Here is a 20,708-nt window from a genome sequence, read left to right as displayed (position 1 = left end):
GGCCTGACATGGTTGTCTCATTAGCACTGAAACAATCATTTCACTCAGCCTGGTCTAAAAGAATAACATGTAAGGAACTAAAAAAACAGGAGGAGGAGGAGGAAAAAGGAGAAGAGGAAAAGAAAAAGGAAGGAAGGAAGGAAGGAAGGAAGGAAGGAAGGAAGGAAGGAAAAGGAAGGAAGGAAGAAGGAAGATAATCTATGAGAAATTTCACCGTTTTCTCTGTTACTGCCTTCTCCTCATAAAAAATAGTGGTAATATTGAGTTAATCAAATTGCAAATTCACTATCAACAGATTTTCCCACACCTTCTAGAAAACTAGTATTAGTTTTTAAATATATGCTAATTACTAGAGTTGGAATAATCTGCAAATTACAGACTGGCAGATGCTTCAGTCCTCTTACAGGTGATGAAAAGTCACCAAGACAGGTTTTTATAAATTTAAACTGTCAGATGATTCTAAACTGGTCAGATGCATTTTAGACTTAAGAAATCCTAAATATATACATTATCTATGTAAATTATTTAGGAGTTCCCTCAAACTAACAAAACATTGGGCATTATTAAATAGTATTTAAGAGCATCCACAGGAAACACTTCCCTTTTGATAGGGTTGTTTCACATTACCAAGCCACAGTTTCTTTTTGTTGTTGTTGTTGATTTGTTTGTTTTATTAAACAGGTTAAAAGAGTTAAGAGACTGAATCATTTAGAACACTGGTTTGGAAAGACACATGCAGTTAAGAGGCGAGTAAGCAATAGCATTATTAATAAGAATGAAATATATCATAACAGAAATACATCAACTTTTCTTTGTGTATTAATGCTTTTATTTATTCAAGGGATGATATATTCACAATGTGATTACTTTAATGAGTGGGCCAAGCGGAGCATAGGAGGAGATTACAAAAGGGTTTAGCAAATACAGATGAAAAGGTCTATGGAGACTTTTGAAGGGAAGCTAAGATTTTGCAAATGTGTGAACTTTACATTCTACAGGATAATTGTGCCCCTCTCTAGAGGTACCATGGGAAGAACATAGAAGAATTTGAAGTTGAAATTCACAACTGAATTTGAAATCTGGCTTTGTTTCTTTTACAGTTCATGGCCAGGTTGTCTATCTGCTCTGAGCTTTGTTTTCCTCAGTTGTAAAGGGAGATTATAAAGTTATACAATTTACCTCACAGGAGGAGTGGAGTAGGTGTTTAGAATCTCCTTTCACCTCCATCGAGATAATCACTTCTTTGGCACCCAACACTCACTGCCTCAGTATTCCTCTGACTTGATATATGAGGACAAATCTTATTAGATCCTTGCTTCCATTCTCCACCACTCATGTGGAGGTCTGGGATTCTTAACTTCAGGTGTCTTTCCAAACCAGGTGCTCCTCATCCCTGCCCTCTAATGTCAATATGGCTGGAGAAGGTGGGGGGCACTCCTTATCCTGTCCCCTGCTTCAATTTATATAGAGCACTTATCACCATTCAAGAATGTGGCTTAATATTTCCAGTAATTATTCGGTTTCTTTGTTAATTTTTTTTTTCTAAAACACGAACGCTGACTAAAAATGTAAATTCCACCACTGTGGGAAGGTGGTCCCTCTTACTTATTGCTGTGTCCCTGTGATTGTGACTGTGCTTAACACTCATTATACTCTCATTCTATGCTCATTTTCTTGCACCCCCTGTTCAAAGCTTTATTTGGGAGCTTTGTTGGTGAGAGCACTGAATGAGGTGACGCATGAGTCTTCTCTAAAACAAAGAAATTATATGGGGTTAAAAATATCCACATAAAAAGACATTTATGTATCATTATAGAAACAAGATAGGCATGGAATACAAGCTGATTTTGATCTTTCTTTGAATACAAGATTCCTTATGTCACTGTGTTCCTCGCCATTAAGTTACAGTTTAATTTTCTATTCACCGATTATGTTTATTTATTCAGACATTTTAGAAGAGTATAAAGCATACTCCTCAGTGAATCCCTGATTCTTGTGTTTAACAGTAATATGGACTTGCCATGCAAAGTAAAAACTAGTAAAATAGAAAAACTGACCCTACTGATTTTAAGACGTCATGGATAACAAAAACTAGTAAATTTCAAACTGTATAACATGATAAATGAGTATATGTTATTATTACACCCCAACTGCTTCACATTATCTCCTTAGGTGTTTTAATCAAACAAATAATAACTGACTTTGGAAAAGCATTAGAAGCAGTGCAGACCTATTTTTTTCATAAACTACTGAATGAAGGCTCATGTTTCCAGTACCCTGGAGTCCACTAAGAGCAATTGCATGTCAGTAGGGTAAAAATATGAGTGAGGCCAAAAGCCACCAATAGAAACAAAATATTTAACAGAAAATCTCACTGAAGTGAGTTGAATAAGTAAAAATAGCAGCATATGTACACTTCTCAAAATTCAGAACCTCAGAACACACATTAGCAAATATAAAATATTAGCAATCATGTAAGGTAAATTATCATGTCACAATGGATGAAACTAAGAATTATTAATAGAACATAGCTTGGAAATTTCCAAAATTTAAAACAGGTTGAATAGAATATGCATGAAGGAAGAAATCTCAGTAGATATTTTTTTAAATAATTTGAAACAAAGAAAATAAAATATGAAATCAAATTTATGGAAGGCAGTAAAAGCAGTGCTTAGAGAGTAAAGTATATTATGGAGCATTAATATATACTTTAAAGTGAAAGAAATATGTAAAATTAATAGTCTAAGCTTCCACATTAGCAAATAGGAAAATAGGAGCAATTTAAGCCTAAAGCCAGAGAATAAGGATACAATAAAAGTTGAAGCAGAGATCAATAAATTTGAAAAAAGAAAAGAAAAAAAAATGAACCAAAGTCCAGTTCTTTCAGTTTTTCTAAAGAAATATTGTATAAAAACTAAAGCAAGGGCTGTGGTTGTGGCTCAGCGGTAGAGTGCTTATCTAGCATATGTGAGGCACTGGATTCAGTTCTTAGCACCACATATAAAAAAATAAAATAAAGGTCCATTACATATATATATCAATTCCAGGAAAGTACAAACTAACTAAATTCATACTCTTATGAGATAACCTGAATAAATTCTACATCTATAACATAAAGAAACTGCATCAAAAATTTAATGACATTGTGAAAACTAAATCAGAAGGTCCCAATGTTTTCATGGACTCTGCCATTTAGAATACTATCAAGTATTCTACCTGGGATTTAAGAAAGCAATGACACTAATTCTCCAGAACCTGCTCTAGGAAATAGAAGTAGTAGAAGGAACACAACCTAATGCACTCTAAGAAGTGAGAATTGGCCTAATACAAAACCCAGAAAATATGTTTCTGGAATGAAAATGTATGGGGCAACCACTCTTATGGAGACAGATACAAAATTCATGGCCAAAATATTATCAAATCAAATTCAACATTTTCATACATTTTAATACATTAAAAAAAACTTTTTCAGGCCTGTAAGCCTGATTTAACATTCAAAATCAAACTCAATCAATTTGATCTACCACATCAACAAACTACAGATGAAAACCAAAATCAAAAACCTAATGTCACAGAATTGGCACAAAATCAAGCAAATAAAAAAATTGATATTATCCAATATCTATTCATGATGTTTCTTTAAAAAGTCAGGAAAGTTGAAATGAAGAAAATTTTCTCCACTCTGAGTAACTACATAAAACAAACAAACAAACAAAAGAACCTTCAAACCAACATCCTACTTAATGTTTTAATGGTGAAAAAAAAAATGATGCTTTCTCCTCATCAGGATCAAGATAAAGTTACTTTCTTTCACTAGTTTAATTCAATACCATACTGGAATTCCTTGCCAATGAAGCAAGGCAAGAAAATTTACTAAAATCCATATAAATTAGAAATGAAGAAATAATACTATTTTAATTTGCAGAAGACAAGATTGTCTATGTAGAAAAATTGTAAAGAATTAACAAAAGAACTCATATAACAAATGAGAGAGTATATCAAGGTCTTTGGATAAATGGTTCATATAGGAAATTGAATTGGCCATTTAATAGCAGTTAATAATTGGAATTTGAACTTAAGTAAAACATTTATATAACACTATAGACTATATGATTTCAATTTCCATTGCATTTAAGAAAAAATACATAAACAGATCAGTAGTTTTCTTTGGGCTTGGGAACGGTGGGGGGAAGACTGAATATATGATGCACATGGTACTTTTTCTTCAGGATAATGAAGTTATTTTGTATAATACTGTAATGGTAGATGCAAGACAATTAAGCATCTGGCAAAGCCTGTAGAATTTTACAGCACAGCGACTCGGCTTATGGTGTGCAAATAAAAGATAGTTTAGGAAGCCAGAAGATTTCAGGATTAAATGCAGAATGTGACCAAATAATATAAATGCATCACAACTGTATGAAATGATCTCACTAAAGGGGGTAAATGTTAAGATACTGACCTAAGTATCTTTGGAAATGAGCAGAGTTTGTAGGATGTAAGGCAAAAGTAATCTACATGGCTTGGACTCCAGTTGATAGACTTGCTAATCATGGACATGCAGGTTAACAGTTATGAACAACCACGCCTGTGTACTAGAGTTGAGCAGTTATGTATAAAGATGATAGACAATGGGAACTTCAAATCTTACTGTTGAGTGAGGAGTTACAGATAAGCAAAAGGAAGAGGCTAAAATAATTAATATTGTTGTGGATTATAATTGTAAAATTAATTCCTATTTAGCTTCATATAGATATGAATGGTTGCATACAGAGATATGTATTTACTTATATGCACATATAAACAGGTTATTGTTTGTGTGAATGTGTGTGAGTGTGTGTGTGTGTGTGTGCATACAATGAGAGGGCCTAATAACTTCCTGGCTTAATATCCCAGTAGTAGTGATCACACTCAGTGTTGTAATCTTCATTCAAATACCTTTATTCAATGATAGAATCAAGGGCTCCTTGAAGAAATGGATAATTCTAAACTGTAGGAAATATACCAGATGAGCTGGAAGCATCTTGCAATTCCAGAAAACAAACAAACAAAAAATTAAATTTAAAAAGGAAACTCTTATCCACAAAAATAGAAATATTACCAAGGGGCACAGGGTACAAATGAAAGAAACCACATAATTAATGAAGAACTATTGAATTATCACCAAATTATGAAATAATTATTCATGTTTCCATAATGATATAAACTAATGCTTAAAAGGTTGTGGTAATAAAGGTACATTGATAGATGATTAGTGGGACTGAAAATTAGTATAAACACTCTGGAAGCAGCATGGGGAATCCTCAAATGACTATGAAAAAACAACCATAGAACTGGGGGTTAAATCTGACATAATCACAGATGCATGAAATATAATTTGATTCATCTCAATCCAAGTACTTCCTACTTGGCTTCCCTCCTCCCCCTCCCTACTTTCCTTCTTCTACTCTAGTGGTCTCCATTCTATTTATTTATAGTTTTATTTCAAATTAGTGATATATAGATATACACATATATATATACCCACACAGACAACACACACACACACACACACACACACACACACACACACACACACATATATATATATACACACATACACATACACATACATACATACATGCACATATAAAGGAGAAATTCACTGTGGTATATTCATATATGTACATGGGCTAGTTTGACCAGTTGCTTTCCACAGTTCTTTCCTTTTCCCATTCCTTTTCTCTTCCCCTCAATTCTCTTCTGCTACTCCACTGACCTCTCTGCTGTTTTCATGGAATTCCCTCCCCCTCATTTTCCACTTATTTTCATCTAGCTTCCACATATGAGAGAAAATAATCAACTCCTGATTTTCTGAATCTGGGCTTAGCATGATGTTCTTCAATTCCATCCATTTACCAGCAAATTCCATAATGTCTTTCTTCTTTATGGCTAAGTAAAACTCCATTGTGTATATATACCATATTTTCTTAATCTAGTTATCTCTTTATGGACACTTTAACAGGTTCCATAACTTGACTATCATGAATGGCACTACTATAAACATTGATGTGGCTGTATCACTCACTATATGTGGATTTTAGTTCTTTTTGATAAATACAGAAGAGTGGGATAAGCTGGGTCATATGGTGGTTCTATTCCTAGTCTTTTGAAGAATCTCCATTCTGCTTTCCAGAGTGTTTAGACTAATTTCTAGTCCTACAGAAATGTATGAGTCTACTTTTTCCCTCGGATTCTTGCCAGCTTTACTATTATTTGTATTCTTGATGATTGCCTGCTCTAACTTAAGTGAGATGAAATCTTAATGTAGTTTTTGATTTGCATTTCTCTGATTGTTAGGGGTAGATTTCTCATGTCAGAAAAAGTACACTTTAAGACAAAATTAATCAGAAGAGACAAAGAAGGTCACTTCATACTGCTTATGAGAATCATAAAAAACAAGATATAATTATCATAAATATTTATGTCACAAGTTCAGTGTACTTACATACATAAAACAAACCCTTCTGAATACAAATAAACAAATAGACCACAATACATTAATACTCATAAGACAGGAGATAGAAATGAAGACCACAGAGAATAGGTGGTCCCACCACCCCAAATTAAACCCTAAGCTAAACCCTGTTTTTATTTTATTTTATTTTTTTAATTTTGTCTGCCTGACTGGAAGGCCCCATTCTTGCTAGGATGCCCATAAATTCTATTGTTGCCCCTGGTTTCCTTGACCATTCTAACATTGATCAACCCCAAAGAATAGAAACTATTTTGAAAATGTGTATTCCAATATACTAGAAAATCTAGAAGATACTAACAAGATTAACTTCTCTTTCTAACAGGAGAGCAAAACCTGTTATCCAAAGTCTTCAAGAAATCACCCAAAGACCTACAATGACAGCAAAACTACAGACCAACCTCATTTATGAACAGATATCCTACAGTGTGTTAAAGAAATAACACACCAGAAAAAAAAATGCTTTTATCTCAGAAATGATCTTATAGCTTGACATGAAATTCACTGACATGGTTGACTTCACTCACAGGTTAATTCACATACATCTAGGGAGACACATATTCCAGTCCTTGTATAAAATCTTAATCATGTTACCAAATATAGTTGTCAAATATTTAAGAGCTTTTTGAGTTCACAAAACATAGTTAAATTCACAAATCTACCCTTTTTTTAGAGAGAGAGAGAGAGAGATAGAGAAAATTTTAATATTTATTTTTTTAGTTTTCGGCTGACACAACGTCTTTGTTTGTATGTGGTGCTGAGGATCGAACCCGGGCTGCAGGCATGCCAGGTGACTGTGCTACCACTTGAGCCACATTCCCAGCCCACAAATCTACTCTTAATACATAAAATATAAAGTCCCTAAAATTTTTTCAACATTTTTATCACACCCATCAAAATTGCCTGTGTGATGTGTTTCCTTCAGCAACCCCCCCCCCACACTGGCCTGTATACATATGCTTTTATTTCTTACCCTACCAGATTTCAATTAGTTCTTTCTTTTATCTTCATTCAAATATTAGTTCTCTGCTCTTTCTAAAGTAGACCCTATTAGATCCTTAGTGTTTCCTAATGGTTTTCCTTAGCATACGTTACTAACAGTCTAAGGAACTAATGAGACAACATAGAAATATTGTGCCAAGAAAGAAGAATAGGAAGAAATGGAAAGCTAGAAACTTCAAAGTTGCCCTTAATGGTTGGCAAAAATCAAAATAATTAATCTGAGTCAATGTATATTACTCAGCCACTATATGTTAACAGATAATAACCTTAGAGTTATTTTAATATTAGCATTCAGAACTCTTCCTAATAAATGTTAATTGTGACTAAGACAATTTCTTAAACTTATTTTTTTTTTGTAGTTGTAGATGAACAGCATGCCTTGATTTTATTTGTTCCATTTTTATGTGCTGCTAAGGATCAAACCCAGTGCCTCACACATGTTAGGCAAGTGCTCTGTCACTAAGCTACATCCCCAGCCCTAAACTTGACTTATTATTAAAGAAACATTAAGAAGTTTTGCAGAAAGGATGAAATCATCTATTAGCACTTGTGGAAAAATTCTCTTTAGGGGAAAAATATAGATTCTTACCTCACTCTGTATTCACTAGTATACTTCAGATGGATTAATACTAAAATAAAAATGTAATAAAGGTATGTACTACAATAAAAAATAGATTAAATTATGATTATAAAGTAATAGTAATAATACATGTGGTAAAAATAAAGAGATGAAAATATGGAAAGCAATTCCCTAATTGTGCAGTGTATAAAACATATTTTAAGGACACAAAATCTCTATTGCCTTAAGAAAGGACAGACTAATTCACATAAATAGCAGTGACGTTGAGAATGTTGAAAGCTTCCATGAACAAAGTTAGGAATCAAAGCCCAACCTTGGAGAAGGTAATTACAGCATATGTAAGAAATGTATTAAGACTGTTTCTACAAATAAGATTTGAAAACACAGTAGAAATGTGTGCAAAGTATAGGAATAAAAAAAGTCCACAACTGAGATAAATCTGTGAAGAAATGCATTAACCTCAACAGAAATAGCAAAAATGCAAACTCAACAATAAGTAAATGCCATTTTTATTTGTTAAGAGAACAAAAATAAAAACAAACTGTCAAAGCAAACATACAGTTTTATCTAAAGCATCTTGGTGCTATTTATCTTAGTTTAAAAATACATATGCTCTTTAACCCAGTAACTCAACTACTAGGCGATTTTTGTATATATATGCCTTATTGTAGGAAAAAGTTGGAAACAATCCAAATTTCCAGACTTTTGGGCAACATGAGCTGCCAATGTAATAAAGGCTACATTTCTCACCCTTCCTCAGAATTAGAGGTGGTCCTTTGACTAAATTCTGAATAATCCTATGTGAATATCAGTGATGTTGGCAATTTGGGGGCACATATCTAAAGATCAGCTAGTAGCTTTTCCTTTCTTCTGTTCTCTCTGCACCATCCCATGGGGAACATGTCAAAATATGGTAGAAAAAAATCAGTTCATCCCATGTGGGCAAGAAGAAAGAAAATTACAAAAGAAATACTCTAGTGTGTGACAGACTGATAAAATAAATGGAATCTAGGTTCCTGAAAACTCTTGCAGAGAGAGCTCCAACTCTTTGTGAACCTTGGAATGACAGAAAATTATACTTTTAATCTGGCTTAAGCAACTATTATTTAGTTACAGCAAAAAAAGAAAGAAAGAAAGAAACAAACAAACAATACCCCGACCAATGTGGTAGTAAATGCACATGCATTGAACCCGTGCTCATGAAATATGAGATCATTGTAGCAACTTTTGTCAGAATTCAGTTACAAGTTCATATTCAAATTCCACATACTATCATTATTACATGTCCAAAATTCTGGACAAGACATGGATCTTCAACTACTAAAATTTCCTCTTAGTTGCATTTTGTGTTTTACTAACCTCCAAAGTAAGAGCCATCTGTCAGCTTCATTTCTTTACTGGATTTTGTGATGACACCAGCGACACCATGTTGAATGAAATACATTTTTTTACCCACGGCACCTTCTCGTATGATATAATCTCCTGGTTGAAACACTTCAAATCTCAACTTGCTCAGCATGGCAGTCACGAAATTAGGATCCGCATTGGCAAAAAGAGGCATGGTAGCCACCAGTTTTCGACAGTTGAAGTTGACTATCTCCTAAAAATGGCAAGAGTAAGCAAAAGTATTAGGAGACATTGTAATCAAATGTGGGAGAAAAGCATGTTTTGAAGTTCAAAAAAATATATGTTGCATAATATTGCAATTTTAATTTAGAATAAAAAATACATAAATTCCAAAGGTCTAATATCTACATTCTCATCACTTTCAGGAATTGTTTTTATTTTTAGTTTTCTTCTGATGAAATTTGGCTTTCCCACCACTGAGAATAGTATAGGGAATGTAACTGTATTTAATATTTTCTAATTAAATATGTAAATATCTCAATTGGAGAATATCTAATTTCTTTATTACTCTCTACGAGAATTTGACAACCCCAAATGTGGAAGTTTAGTCTTCCTTTCATGTTTTAGTCATGAAGAGAAAAAAACACATTGCTTCCTCTTAGCTATATAACATTACTCTTCTGCATAACACTGTGTCAAACAATTTAAATTGTGCATACAGGGTTATGGTTTCTAAAACAAGGGCCTCGCTGTCTGCCAGAAAAAAAAAAAAAAGCACTTTAATGCATTTCCTTAAAGTCTGTCATTCACTTTAGAATGAGAACAATGGAGAGTACAGAGAAAGGTTATCCAAAGGTTATCCAATCTAAAATCATAAATTCAATCTGTGTCTGGGCTGGATCAGAAAATTGCTCTTTCCAAAGCCTCTTGGGTTTCCATTGGAAGTCTTGGGCTGGAGAGAGGCCACGTTCCCATTTCTGACTTTGATTTCTAGGGACAGTGCAATTTTAAATTAAGAGATCTGCATGTTTGGTTTCATTTTGTAGATTCTGGTCCAAATTAGACTTACTGTTATTTTTCTGGACCACAATAGAGATATGTGGAAAACATTTTTAATCTTATAAATCAGATATATGATAAAATAGACAATGGTAATCTGAGTTTCACCAGAAAGCCATTTCTTAGAAATTCCTTCACCAAGAACACCCACGAAAATGATTGATCTGAATTTGGAATCTTGCTTAAGAGATACAGAAAATTCTCCTAAGGAGGTGGAAGGAGAGAAAAATGAAATGAAGGTAATTAACTGAGTCTGAGTACTGAGTCCACTACCTTTGGGGAAATGTGTTATGCAAACTCTATGATGCTGTGACTGAAAATGGTCCCTGATCTGACTTTGTAAGATGGTACGTGGTATCACCTTGGGATAGACAAAAAAAAAAATTCTATCTGATGAAGAAAGAAAAAGTATCACACATACACAACAGAGTACTACTGAGTCATAAAAAAAGATGAAATCCTGTAATTTGGGGCAATATAGTTAGAATTGGAGAGCATATTAAATTAAATGAACTAAGTATAGAAAGGCAAGTCACATAATCTCACTATAAACAGACTCTAAAAAATTTGATCCCATGGAAGGTGAGAGAGGTATGCTTGCTGCCAGAGACAGAGAAGAGTAGAAAGGAGTGAAAGATAGGAAGACGTTCATCAATGGGTACCAAGTTAGAGTTATATAGGAACATGAAGTTCTGAGGTGCTATTGCATAGTCTTGGAATATAGCTAACAATAATGTATTGTGCACTTCAAAAAGATAAAATAAAAGGAGTTTTAAGTCTCCCTATAAAGAAATGAAAAAAATGTTTAGACAGATGTGTTTGCTTTGATTGGAACATTACAGAATACATACATCTATAAAAACATAACATGGCAACCCATAAATAAGTACATGGTTTACATAAATTTAATTAAAAACAGTTCCAGCTGAAACAGAGGGTGCATTTTAGATCCACCTGGGGGAGATGGGGGTAGACAGAGCATTTCATACTCAACAATATCCTGTGAGTTCAGCAAAACAAAGTAGTTCCTTTAACAGTAGAGCTTCATGAAAGATAATAAAATACTTAAAAATTGGCAACAATAATCAGAAACTAAACAAGGCAACACAGACAAGAGAAAGATATTACATGTGATATTTGTGCAGCAGCATCTTATCCTGGGTAATTCATACTAACTCAATGATTGGCTGTGTCTGTGGCGATTTGTAATCTATTTTATCTGGTGCTAAACAGTTGGGGTATAAGGTGTGTGACTATCATAATGTTCAGCCCATAGTAAGTGCTCAGTAAATATGCAGGCATATGATATAAAAAGGAAGAAAAGAGGGGGGAGGGAAAGAGGGTAGTCCTAAACTGGGGGAAAATGTGCTCATAAAGATTAGTTTTATTCTCTTTGGGAAATAGTCACCTTCAAACTCTCACACTGCTTTCTCAAGCAAGTGTTGTGAGAAACAAGCCTCATATATATGAAAGATATCCTTTCTGCCATTCAAAATAATTTTATAGGAAAAAAACACAGGGAAATTAAAGGTGAAATGGAATTAAAGATTTAGAGATAATGTCATTTAAAAAAATTGCAGAAAAATTGGTTATTTCACATGCTCTCACATGTGAAATGCCAGAATAATATCATGTGGGAAACTGAAAATACATTTGATTGTAGAAGAAGTAAGTGTTCAAGTGATAATAAAATGGAAAATATTTCATATATGTTCTTTGATTTGGATTATGTAAATTTTTCACTTCACTATTGTCTTACATTTTATTTTAGAAAGAAATTGGAAATATTTTCATAATATTTCAACTGATCTTTCTTTACATAACTTTATAGGATACGGTATATATTCAGATATATCACTTGAAATTGCTATGCTTATAATATTGCCAGGGTAATTTAATTTTATTACTTTTGTTTGAAGGAATCAATTCATTCTTTTCCTCTCTCTATAGAACTTTTACTTCCACATGAATGTGTTTGATTGAAAACATAAATCCTCAAAAACAAATTATAGGGAAATATGAAATGAAACACACTTCCTTGGCTCTAAAATCTTTCCTTTTACATATTTTCATACGTGCACATGGGAAAATTATGTTAGATTTATTCTACTGTCTTTCCTGCCCAACTTCCCCTTCTTCCCCTTTGTCTACTCTATTGAACTTCTCTTTTTCTTGTCCTACCATGTTTATTGTGGTTTAGCTTCCAAATATCAGCAAAAACATTTGACCTTTGGGTTTTTTTGTTTTGGTTTTTAGGTTTGCTTTTTGTACTTAGCACATGTACTTTTGAGTATTAGTTTAGTAGAAACAATCATATTAATGGCTTGAGCTCCAGGTATCATCTATCTGGATTAAATTGAAGAAAGTTCACTTGATGATGTCCTGACAATCGTAAAGTGCTCCAAATTACTAAGGCATTTAAGATATTGTTGTTTTTAAAAAAATATATAATCCCTTTTTTTTTTACTGCAGCATCTTATAGCAGCAGAAAGTATAGACATATCAAAGACAAACAAACAAATAAAAACATCAACAACAGCAAAAAAAGTCCATGGAGCTGAGAGAATTTCATAGGGACACTGGGGTCAGCTGAAAGAGTACCTGTAGTCAAAGCTGAAACACTTTGAGAAACAAACCACATCATATAACATTAGATGAAACCTAGAGCATAAAATAAATAACCAAGGGCCCATACAGACAGAGAGAAGTGACAAAATAAATGAGACTAGATAAACCTCCTGTTCAAATCTTGAATAGAGACTTCCTTCTGAAGAAAGTGAGGCACAATTCCCCATTCTTCTGGGGTGGGCGGAGCTTAGTGACTTCCTTTAAAGAGCACAAGAAGGAACAGGGGAGAAGGCACAGCTTTACTGTGGGGAAACATGGCTAATACCACTTCAAACAAGATTGTCAATGTTAAATCAATAGTGATAACTAATGCCCATTACGTGTACCTTCATGTGGCATAATGAGGACATTTTATTTCTGTGGTGTTCTTCCCAACGTCCATTAAACCAGTTTAAACATGATGAAAACATCAATACGCCCCAATTGAGGCCCATTCTACACAAATCTTGACCAGCATTACTCAAGTCTGTTAATATGATCAAAAACAAGGGAATTCTGAGAAAATTGTCACAGCTAAGAGGAAACTAAGGAGACATGATGATTGTGTAATGTCATTTCCTGATACAACTCTGGGACAGAAAAAAGAAAATTCAATAAAAGCCAAGAAAATCTGTATAATGTTCAGAGTCAAACAATAATGCCTCAATACATATCATTCATTTACTGTGAACATACTAATAGTTTGGCACCATGATCAAGTGAGGTTCATTCCAGGGATGCAAGGTTGATTCAACATAAGGAAATCAATAAATACAATTCATTACATCAATAGACTAAAGATAAGAATAATAATATGATTGTATCAATTGATGCAGAGAAAGCATTGACAAAATACTGCACCCCATCTGTTCAAAACATTAGAAAAACTAGAAATAGTAGGAATATACCTCAACGTTGTAAAAGGTATCTATGCTAAATCATTTTACATGCAAAAAAATGGAAGCTTTCCCTTTAAAAACTATAACAAGACAGAGATACCCTCTTTTACCACTTTTATTCAACATAGTCCTTGAAACTCTAGCCAGAGCAATTAGAAAGATGAAAGAAATTAAAGGGCTACAAATAGGAAAAGAAGAACTCAAACTATCATTATTTGATGATGACAAAATTCTATACTTGAGGATCCAAGAAACTCTACCAGAAAACATCTAGAATTAATAAACGAATTCAGTAAAGTAGCAGGATATAAAATTAATACCCATAAACCAAATGCATTTCTATACATCAGTGATGAATCATGTGAAAGAGAAATTAGGAAAACTATCCCATTCACCATAGCATCAAAAAAAAATAGTTGGAAATCAACTTAGCAAAAGAAGTGAAAGACCTCTACAATGAAAATTACAGAACAAAAAGAAAGAAATTGAAGAAGATCTTAGAAGATGGAAAGATCTCCCATGCTCTTGGATAGGCAAAATTAATGTTGTTAAAATGGCCTTACTACCCAAAGTGCTATACAGATTCAATGTGATTCCAATTAAAATACCAACATCATTCCTTATAGAAATATAAAAGGCAATCATGAAATTCATTTGGAAAAATAAGAGACCCACAATATCCAAAGCAATCCTTAGCAAGAAGAGTGAAGCAGGAGGCATCACAACACCAGAATTTAAACTATTCTACAAACCTATTGTAACAAAACGGCATGGTATTGGCAACAATCTAGACATGTAGACCAATGATACAGAATAGAAGGCACAGAGACAAACCCACATAAATACAGTTATCTCGTACTAGCCAAAGGAGCCAAAAACATACATTGGAGAAATGATAGCCTCTTCAACATATGGTGCTAGGAGAACTGGAAATCTATATGCAGCCAAATGAAAATAAACCCCTCTCTCTCACCATGTACAATACTCAACTCAAAGTGGATCAAGGACCTAGGAATTAGACCAGAGACCCTGTGCCTAATAGAGGAAAAAGTAGTCCCAAGTCTTCATCATGTCAGATTAGGCCCTGAATTCCTTTACAAGACTCCTAAAGTTTAAGAAATAAAATCAAGAATCCCATAAATGGGATGAATTCAAACCAAAAAGCTTCTTTTAAGCAAAATAAACAATCAATGAGGTGAAGAGAAAGCCTACATTTGGGGAGCGAACTTTTGCCACATGCATGTCAGATAGGGCACTAATCTCTAGGATATATAAAGAACTAAAAAAAATTCACACCAAAAAAAAAATTAATAAATGGGTTAAGGAGCTGAACCGACACTTCTCAGAAGAAGATATACAATCGATTAACAAATATATGAAAAAATGTTCAACATCTCTAGTAATTAGAGAAATGCAAATCAAAACCATTCTATGATTTCATCTCATGGCAGTTATCAAGAGTATAAACAACAATAAATGTTGGTGAGGATGTGGGGGGAAAGGCGCACTCATACATTGCTGTTGGGACTAGGAATTGGTACAACCACTCTGCAAAGAAGTATGGAGATTCCTTAGAAAACGGAATGGCACCACCTTTTGACCCAACTATCCTACCCTTCAGTCTATACCCAATAACCTTAAAAACAGAATACTATAATAATGAAGCCACATCAATGTTTATACCAACTCAATTAACAATAGCTAAACTGTGAAAGCAAATTTGATGTCCTTCAATAGAAGAATGGATAAAGAAGTTGTGGTATATATACACAATGGAATATTACTTAGCATAAGAGAATAAAATTATGGAATTTGCAGGTAAATGGGTGAAGTTGGAGAATATCATGGTAAGCAAAGTAAGCCAATCCCAAAAAACCAAAGGCCAATTGTTTTGCTCTGATCAGTGGACACTGATCTGTAAAGAGGGAGGGCATTATAAAAAAATAGTTACAGCACATGTACCATACTAAAATAAAATAATGATATTAAAATAGGTGAAATTGGGCATGAGGTAAATAGTATCACTCTATAAAAATAAGTAAAGTAGGTAGTAAATAGGATCTTTGTATTATTATACAAACACAAAGTATTCTACAATAAAAAGATTTATTAAAGATGTAATCGTTAGAATTTTTAAATTTTTTAAATTTTTTAGTTGTAGTTGGACACAATACTTTTATTTTATTTATTTATGTTTATGTAGTGCTGAGGATCAAAAACAGGGCCTCACACATGTGAGGCAAGATGTCTATTGCTGAACCATAATCGCAGTCCCAGTCGCTAGTTTTTATAAAAATAAAAGAGGTATTTTGTCTTGGGATTAAAGCACATTTTCTTTAAACACTTATCTAAAAGCAAGATAAAAAAAGATTTATTAGTAAATATTTGAAAACACTCATATCATAATGCAGTATGATAAAAAATACCAAGGGGCTGAATGTATCTCTTTCTATTGCTCAGCTAAACCATTAAGAACAAAAAAAATTATATGAGTATCTTATCATTTTCACCCATAGGCATATGTTTCTCTCCAATATATATTTTACAAACACAAAAATCCATAATCATCTCAAAGTAGGAAATTTATTTTGCTCCATCAAAGGTACCAGAAATGAAGAAATTTCTTCCTTAAAGAAATATTATCACATAACTTAAATAGTACCAATGTATTTTCTATTTTAATATATTTTAAGTTGTCAACTAGCAAAAGAATGGATTTCTAAGGTTACTGATTTCATCTCTTCTTAAAATTTCAAAATCAGCTCACATTAATAAATTAATTTATATATGAGATTATTATTTTTAAAATTATTTGGATAAAATAAGCTACAATAACTCATAAAGGCAAATGCCAATTTTTTTCTTATATATGTTAGAGAAAGGTGTAAAAGGAAAAAAAGAAGTCATGTAAGCAAAAGGAAGATATTTTGGTAGAAAATATTGGGGGAGGGAGCAGGAGAAAGAAAGGGTACTGGGGAATGAAATTGATCAAATTATATTATATGCATGCACAAATATGCCACAATGAAATTCACTATTTTAACAATTATTGTAAACCAATAAGAACTAAGTAAGTTAAAAACAAAAATATATAAAATAAATGACAATAAATATTTAGTGTAAAGAAAATTCATTTAGTAAATACACTATTTATTAGGTTCTTGAGAGTGGACTTGCTTAACTGATGATAATTATGACAAGTGTCATGATCCATAGAGGATATTTTGCATATAAAAGGAACAATATGTTTTAAGTGTGCTGTCTAAACAAATGCAAAGAATGTATTTCTGAAATAGTCTTTTTGAATAAGTTGTCACACAGTAAATTGCATGAGGCTTGCAGCTTCATTTATTCTTTTGAAGAAAAGCTCAGACAGAACAGTAATTGCCCAGAAAGAACAGGCCAGCCGTCTTGGCACCTGGAGAGTATTTTCTCCCTCAGAGCTTGCCAACTAAGTTCTAAAATTCCTAGCTGGAAACAAAACATTGGAAAGCCAAATAAATACACTCAGATGCTTTGGGAAGTGATGCAGATTATTCCCTCTAATATCTCAAGTTATTTTTAAAAAATGTTATCCAGAATATCCTAAGTTAGAACCCAAAGTGTAAATATATTTATATTAGTTGAGCAGGTATTTTTTTTGGGGGGGGTAATTGGTATTGAACTAAAGAGTACTCAACTACTGAGCCGTATCCCTAGCCCTATTTTGTATTTATTTAGAGACAAGGTCTTACTTAGTTGCTCAGTGCCTCCCCATTCTTGAGGCTGGTTTTGAACTTGCTATCTTCCTGCCTCAGCCTCCCATGCTGCTGGGATTACAAGTATGCATCACTTACACACAGCTGAGTAGGTATTTTAAAGATTATATGAAACAAATAATTTAATGTAGGATTTTCCTGGGCCCTGCTATTCAAGTAAACTGAACAGTCATTCAAAACTTCTAAAACACATGCATGCATACATGCAGACACACATACAGATACATACACATCCAATATTTACTTTTGGATGCTTTTTGCTATATAGAAATCATTAATCCTGCTACAGAATAGTGCTAAGACTTTAAATAAATTTTCATCTCTTAAAAATGACCTATATGACAATAAAACCACAACAAAGCACCTGACTTTGCTCTTATTTTGACATGATGTCAGTTTATTTCAGATATGAATGCCTTTGTCTTCAGAGTTCTTCCCATTATTCCGCTAAAGTATGGCAGGGTGATTCACATTCATTGTTTGGTCATAGTGTGGGAAGGTTTTTTCTTAGATACAACATAGACATAGTTACCTTCACACTTTTTCCCCCAGTACTGGGGATTGAACTCAGGAGCACTCTACACTGAATGACATCCTAGTCATTTTTCATTTTTTATTTTGAAATTAGGTTTACCTAAAATTCCTAGATTGGTCTTGAATTTTCTAATCTGCTGGTTTAGCCTCATAAATAGCTGGGATTATAGATATCCACTGGTGCACCTAGATAAATGTGTACATTTTAAGTGTCCACAAATCTTAAGTGAATTTGTTCAAATCTATACAACTGTGTCACTCCCAGATCCAGATCCAGAACACTTTTTAAATGGCTTTGTTTGGCTCCTGCTCAGCCAATCCCAGAGGTTCTAGCTATTCTGATTTCTATCACTGTAACATGCTTTGTGTTTTTCAAATTCATCTAACTAAAATCACTTGCTATGTAGTCTTATTTCTTGATACTTTTTCTCAACATTATGTCAATATGATCACACATGGGTGGTCTGTTGGAAATTCATTCATTTTTTAAAAATTTTTGGCTGTATTTCATTATTTGGGCATGTCATAATAATATTTGTACATCCTGCTTTTCATGATAGTTGAGTTGTTTCAAGGTGTAAGCTAATAAAATAAAGTTGTAATGAACATTCTCAAGTCATATGCTTGTTTTTCTCTTCTATGTGTTACAGTGGATTTTCTAGTTAATAGACTAAGCATATGTTTAAGGTAAGGTAGCCCTAAAAGTTTTCCTAGATGATTATTATGTTGCTCTCATTCCAGCAATATATAAAGTTTCATTTGGTCAAGATCCATGACAAACTTTGATTTTATCATTCTTCTGAATTTTAGCCACTTGGGGGTATGTAAAGATATGTTATTATTTTGCTTTTTATTTTTTGTAGTTTTGATGGAATTTCCCCATGGGTAATGCCATCATATACATTTTCTTAGCCAGTTGGTCAGTTGAACATCCTGTTCTGTGAAGTACCAAGTCAAGAGTTTCTCCCTGATAGGAAAGGTTGCAGAATACAACAGACACTAGTATGGCAGTATATATAAACGTGGCTGTATAACCAATGTGATTCTACAATCTGTACATGTGGTAAAAATAAGAATTCATACCCCATTTGAATCAAATGTATGGTATATGATATGTCAAGATCATTGTAATGTTTTGAGCAACCAATTTAAAAAAAAAGAAAAGAATACTCAGGGACTCAGGAGGTTGAGGCAGGAGGATTGCAACAAGTGCTGGGGATGTGGCTCAGTGGTTAAGTGTTCCTGGACTGAATCTCTGGTATAGCTTGTAATATAGCTCAGAAATTATCTTTTTCCAAACAATAATTGCATTAGCAGATTATAATTAAAAGAGAATCATATTTCCATACAGATGCTATAACTCAAATTTATGTTTATAGGATATAACATATTTTCAAGCATATGATAATAAATAAGTCTTGACTATTAAAAAAAGAGTTTCTCCCTTTTTTTCTACTTCAGTTATTTTTATATCTTTGGCAAGATTGTTGTGGGAACATGCACTACACTGTCTTTGCCTCATCTGTGGGTTGTCCTTTCATAGTGTAGTTGTTTTGTTGGGTAATTTTTTCCCCAGTTTGTTTAACTTTATAACAACCAGGAAAAAATGGGGTATGATATGTTTAGAATGATTTTTTACCCATAAATCTGTACTTCACAATCATATACATTATGATACCCTAGGAAAGTTTAAGCAACATCTTATTTGGTTATTATAAAAAAGAATAGAGATATTTTAAGGTTCCTGCTAGCACTATAATTCTATATTGATAACCTAAATATCACTATGGAAAGTTCAATTTTGTGAAACATCTAATTCGGCTCAAATCTACAACAATATTATTATTCTAAATAGTGTATTTCTAAAATGAATTAAACATGGCAGTTATAAATATAATTACCATGATAGCACGAAAGAATCATACAGAAATCGAAACAAAATGGATCAGTTGTTACACTGCTGAATTCCTGTATTCCAACACTCCATGGTTTTAGACTATGCAGAGCATATAAGAGTTTCCTTCTGAGAACTGAGACAGATGTTCAAAAGGCATCCACACCTAGACTTCTACAGCGACTTAGACATGAGTAAATGCATATAGTCAAATCCTTTTCAAGTGACACTCCATCTTCTAGAATATCCTATATAAGAGTACTCTAATGTTCCATTTTCCTTTCCAATTCAGTAGCCTGAATTAGGTATAATTAAAAGATAACTGGATATGTTTAGGCACTTCTGCAAGGCAGAAATCATTCCAAGAAGTGTAATAAAAAAAAATGTTTTCTTACTTATTTATGGGTTTCAGTTATTGCTCCTGTTAAAAAATATCAACTTATTTTATTCTCACAGCAACCCTACATCTTAGAAATTCTATAGAAGATATTAAGTAATCTTCCTTGACCACACA

The 20,708-nt window shown here is 33.2% G+C and overlaps 1 protein-coding gene across 1 annotated transcript in view; it reads right to left on the bottom strand.

Annotated features, from left to right (window-relative positions):
* The window catches only part of HCN1 (hyperpolarization activated cyclic nucleotide gated potassium channel 1), a 376,109-nt gene that overhangs the window by 37,347 nt on the left and 318,054 nt on the right, over window positions 1-20,708 (bottom strand). The window contains exon 6 of the mRNA XM_081294982.1: window positions 9,456-9,696. Coding sequence (XP_081151108.1) covers window positions 9,456-9,696 — 241 coding nt within the window. The remainder of the gene's footprint in view (window positions 1-9,455; window positions 9,697-20,708) is intronic.

This window comes from Spermophilus citellus, assembly GCF_964194105.1.
Source record: "Spermophilus citellus genome assembly, chromosome: 1".
Lineage (NCBI taxonomy): Eukaryota > Metazoa > Chordata > Mammalia > Rodentia > Sciuridae > Spermophilus > Spermophilus citellus.
Note: the sequence above shows the minus strand (reverse complement) of the source record. Positions and strands in the feature narration are given on the sequence as shown.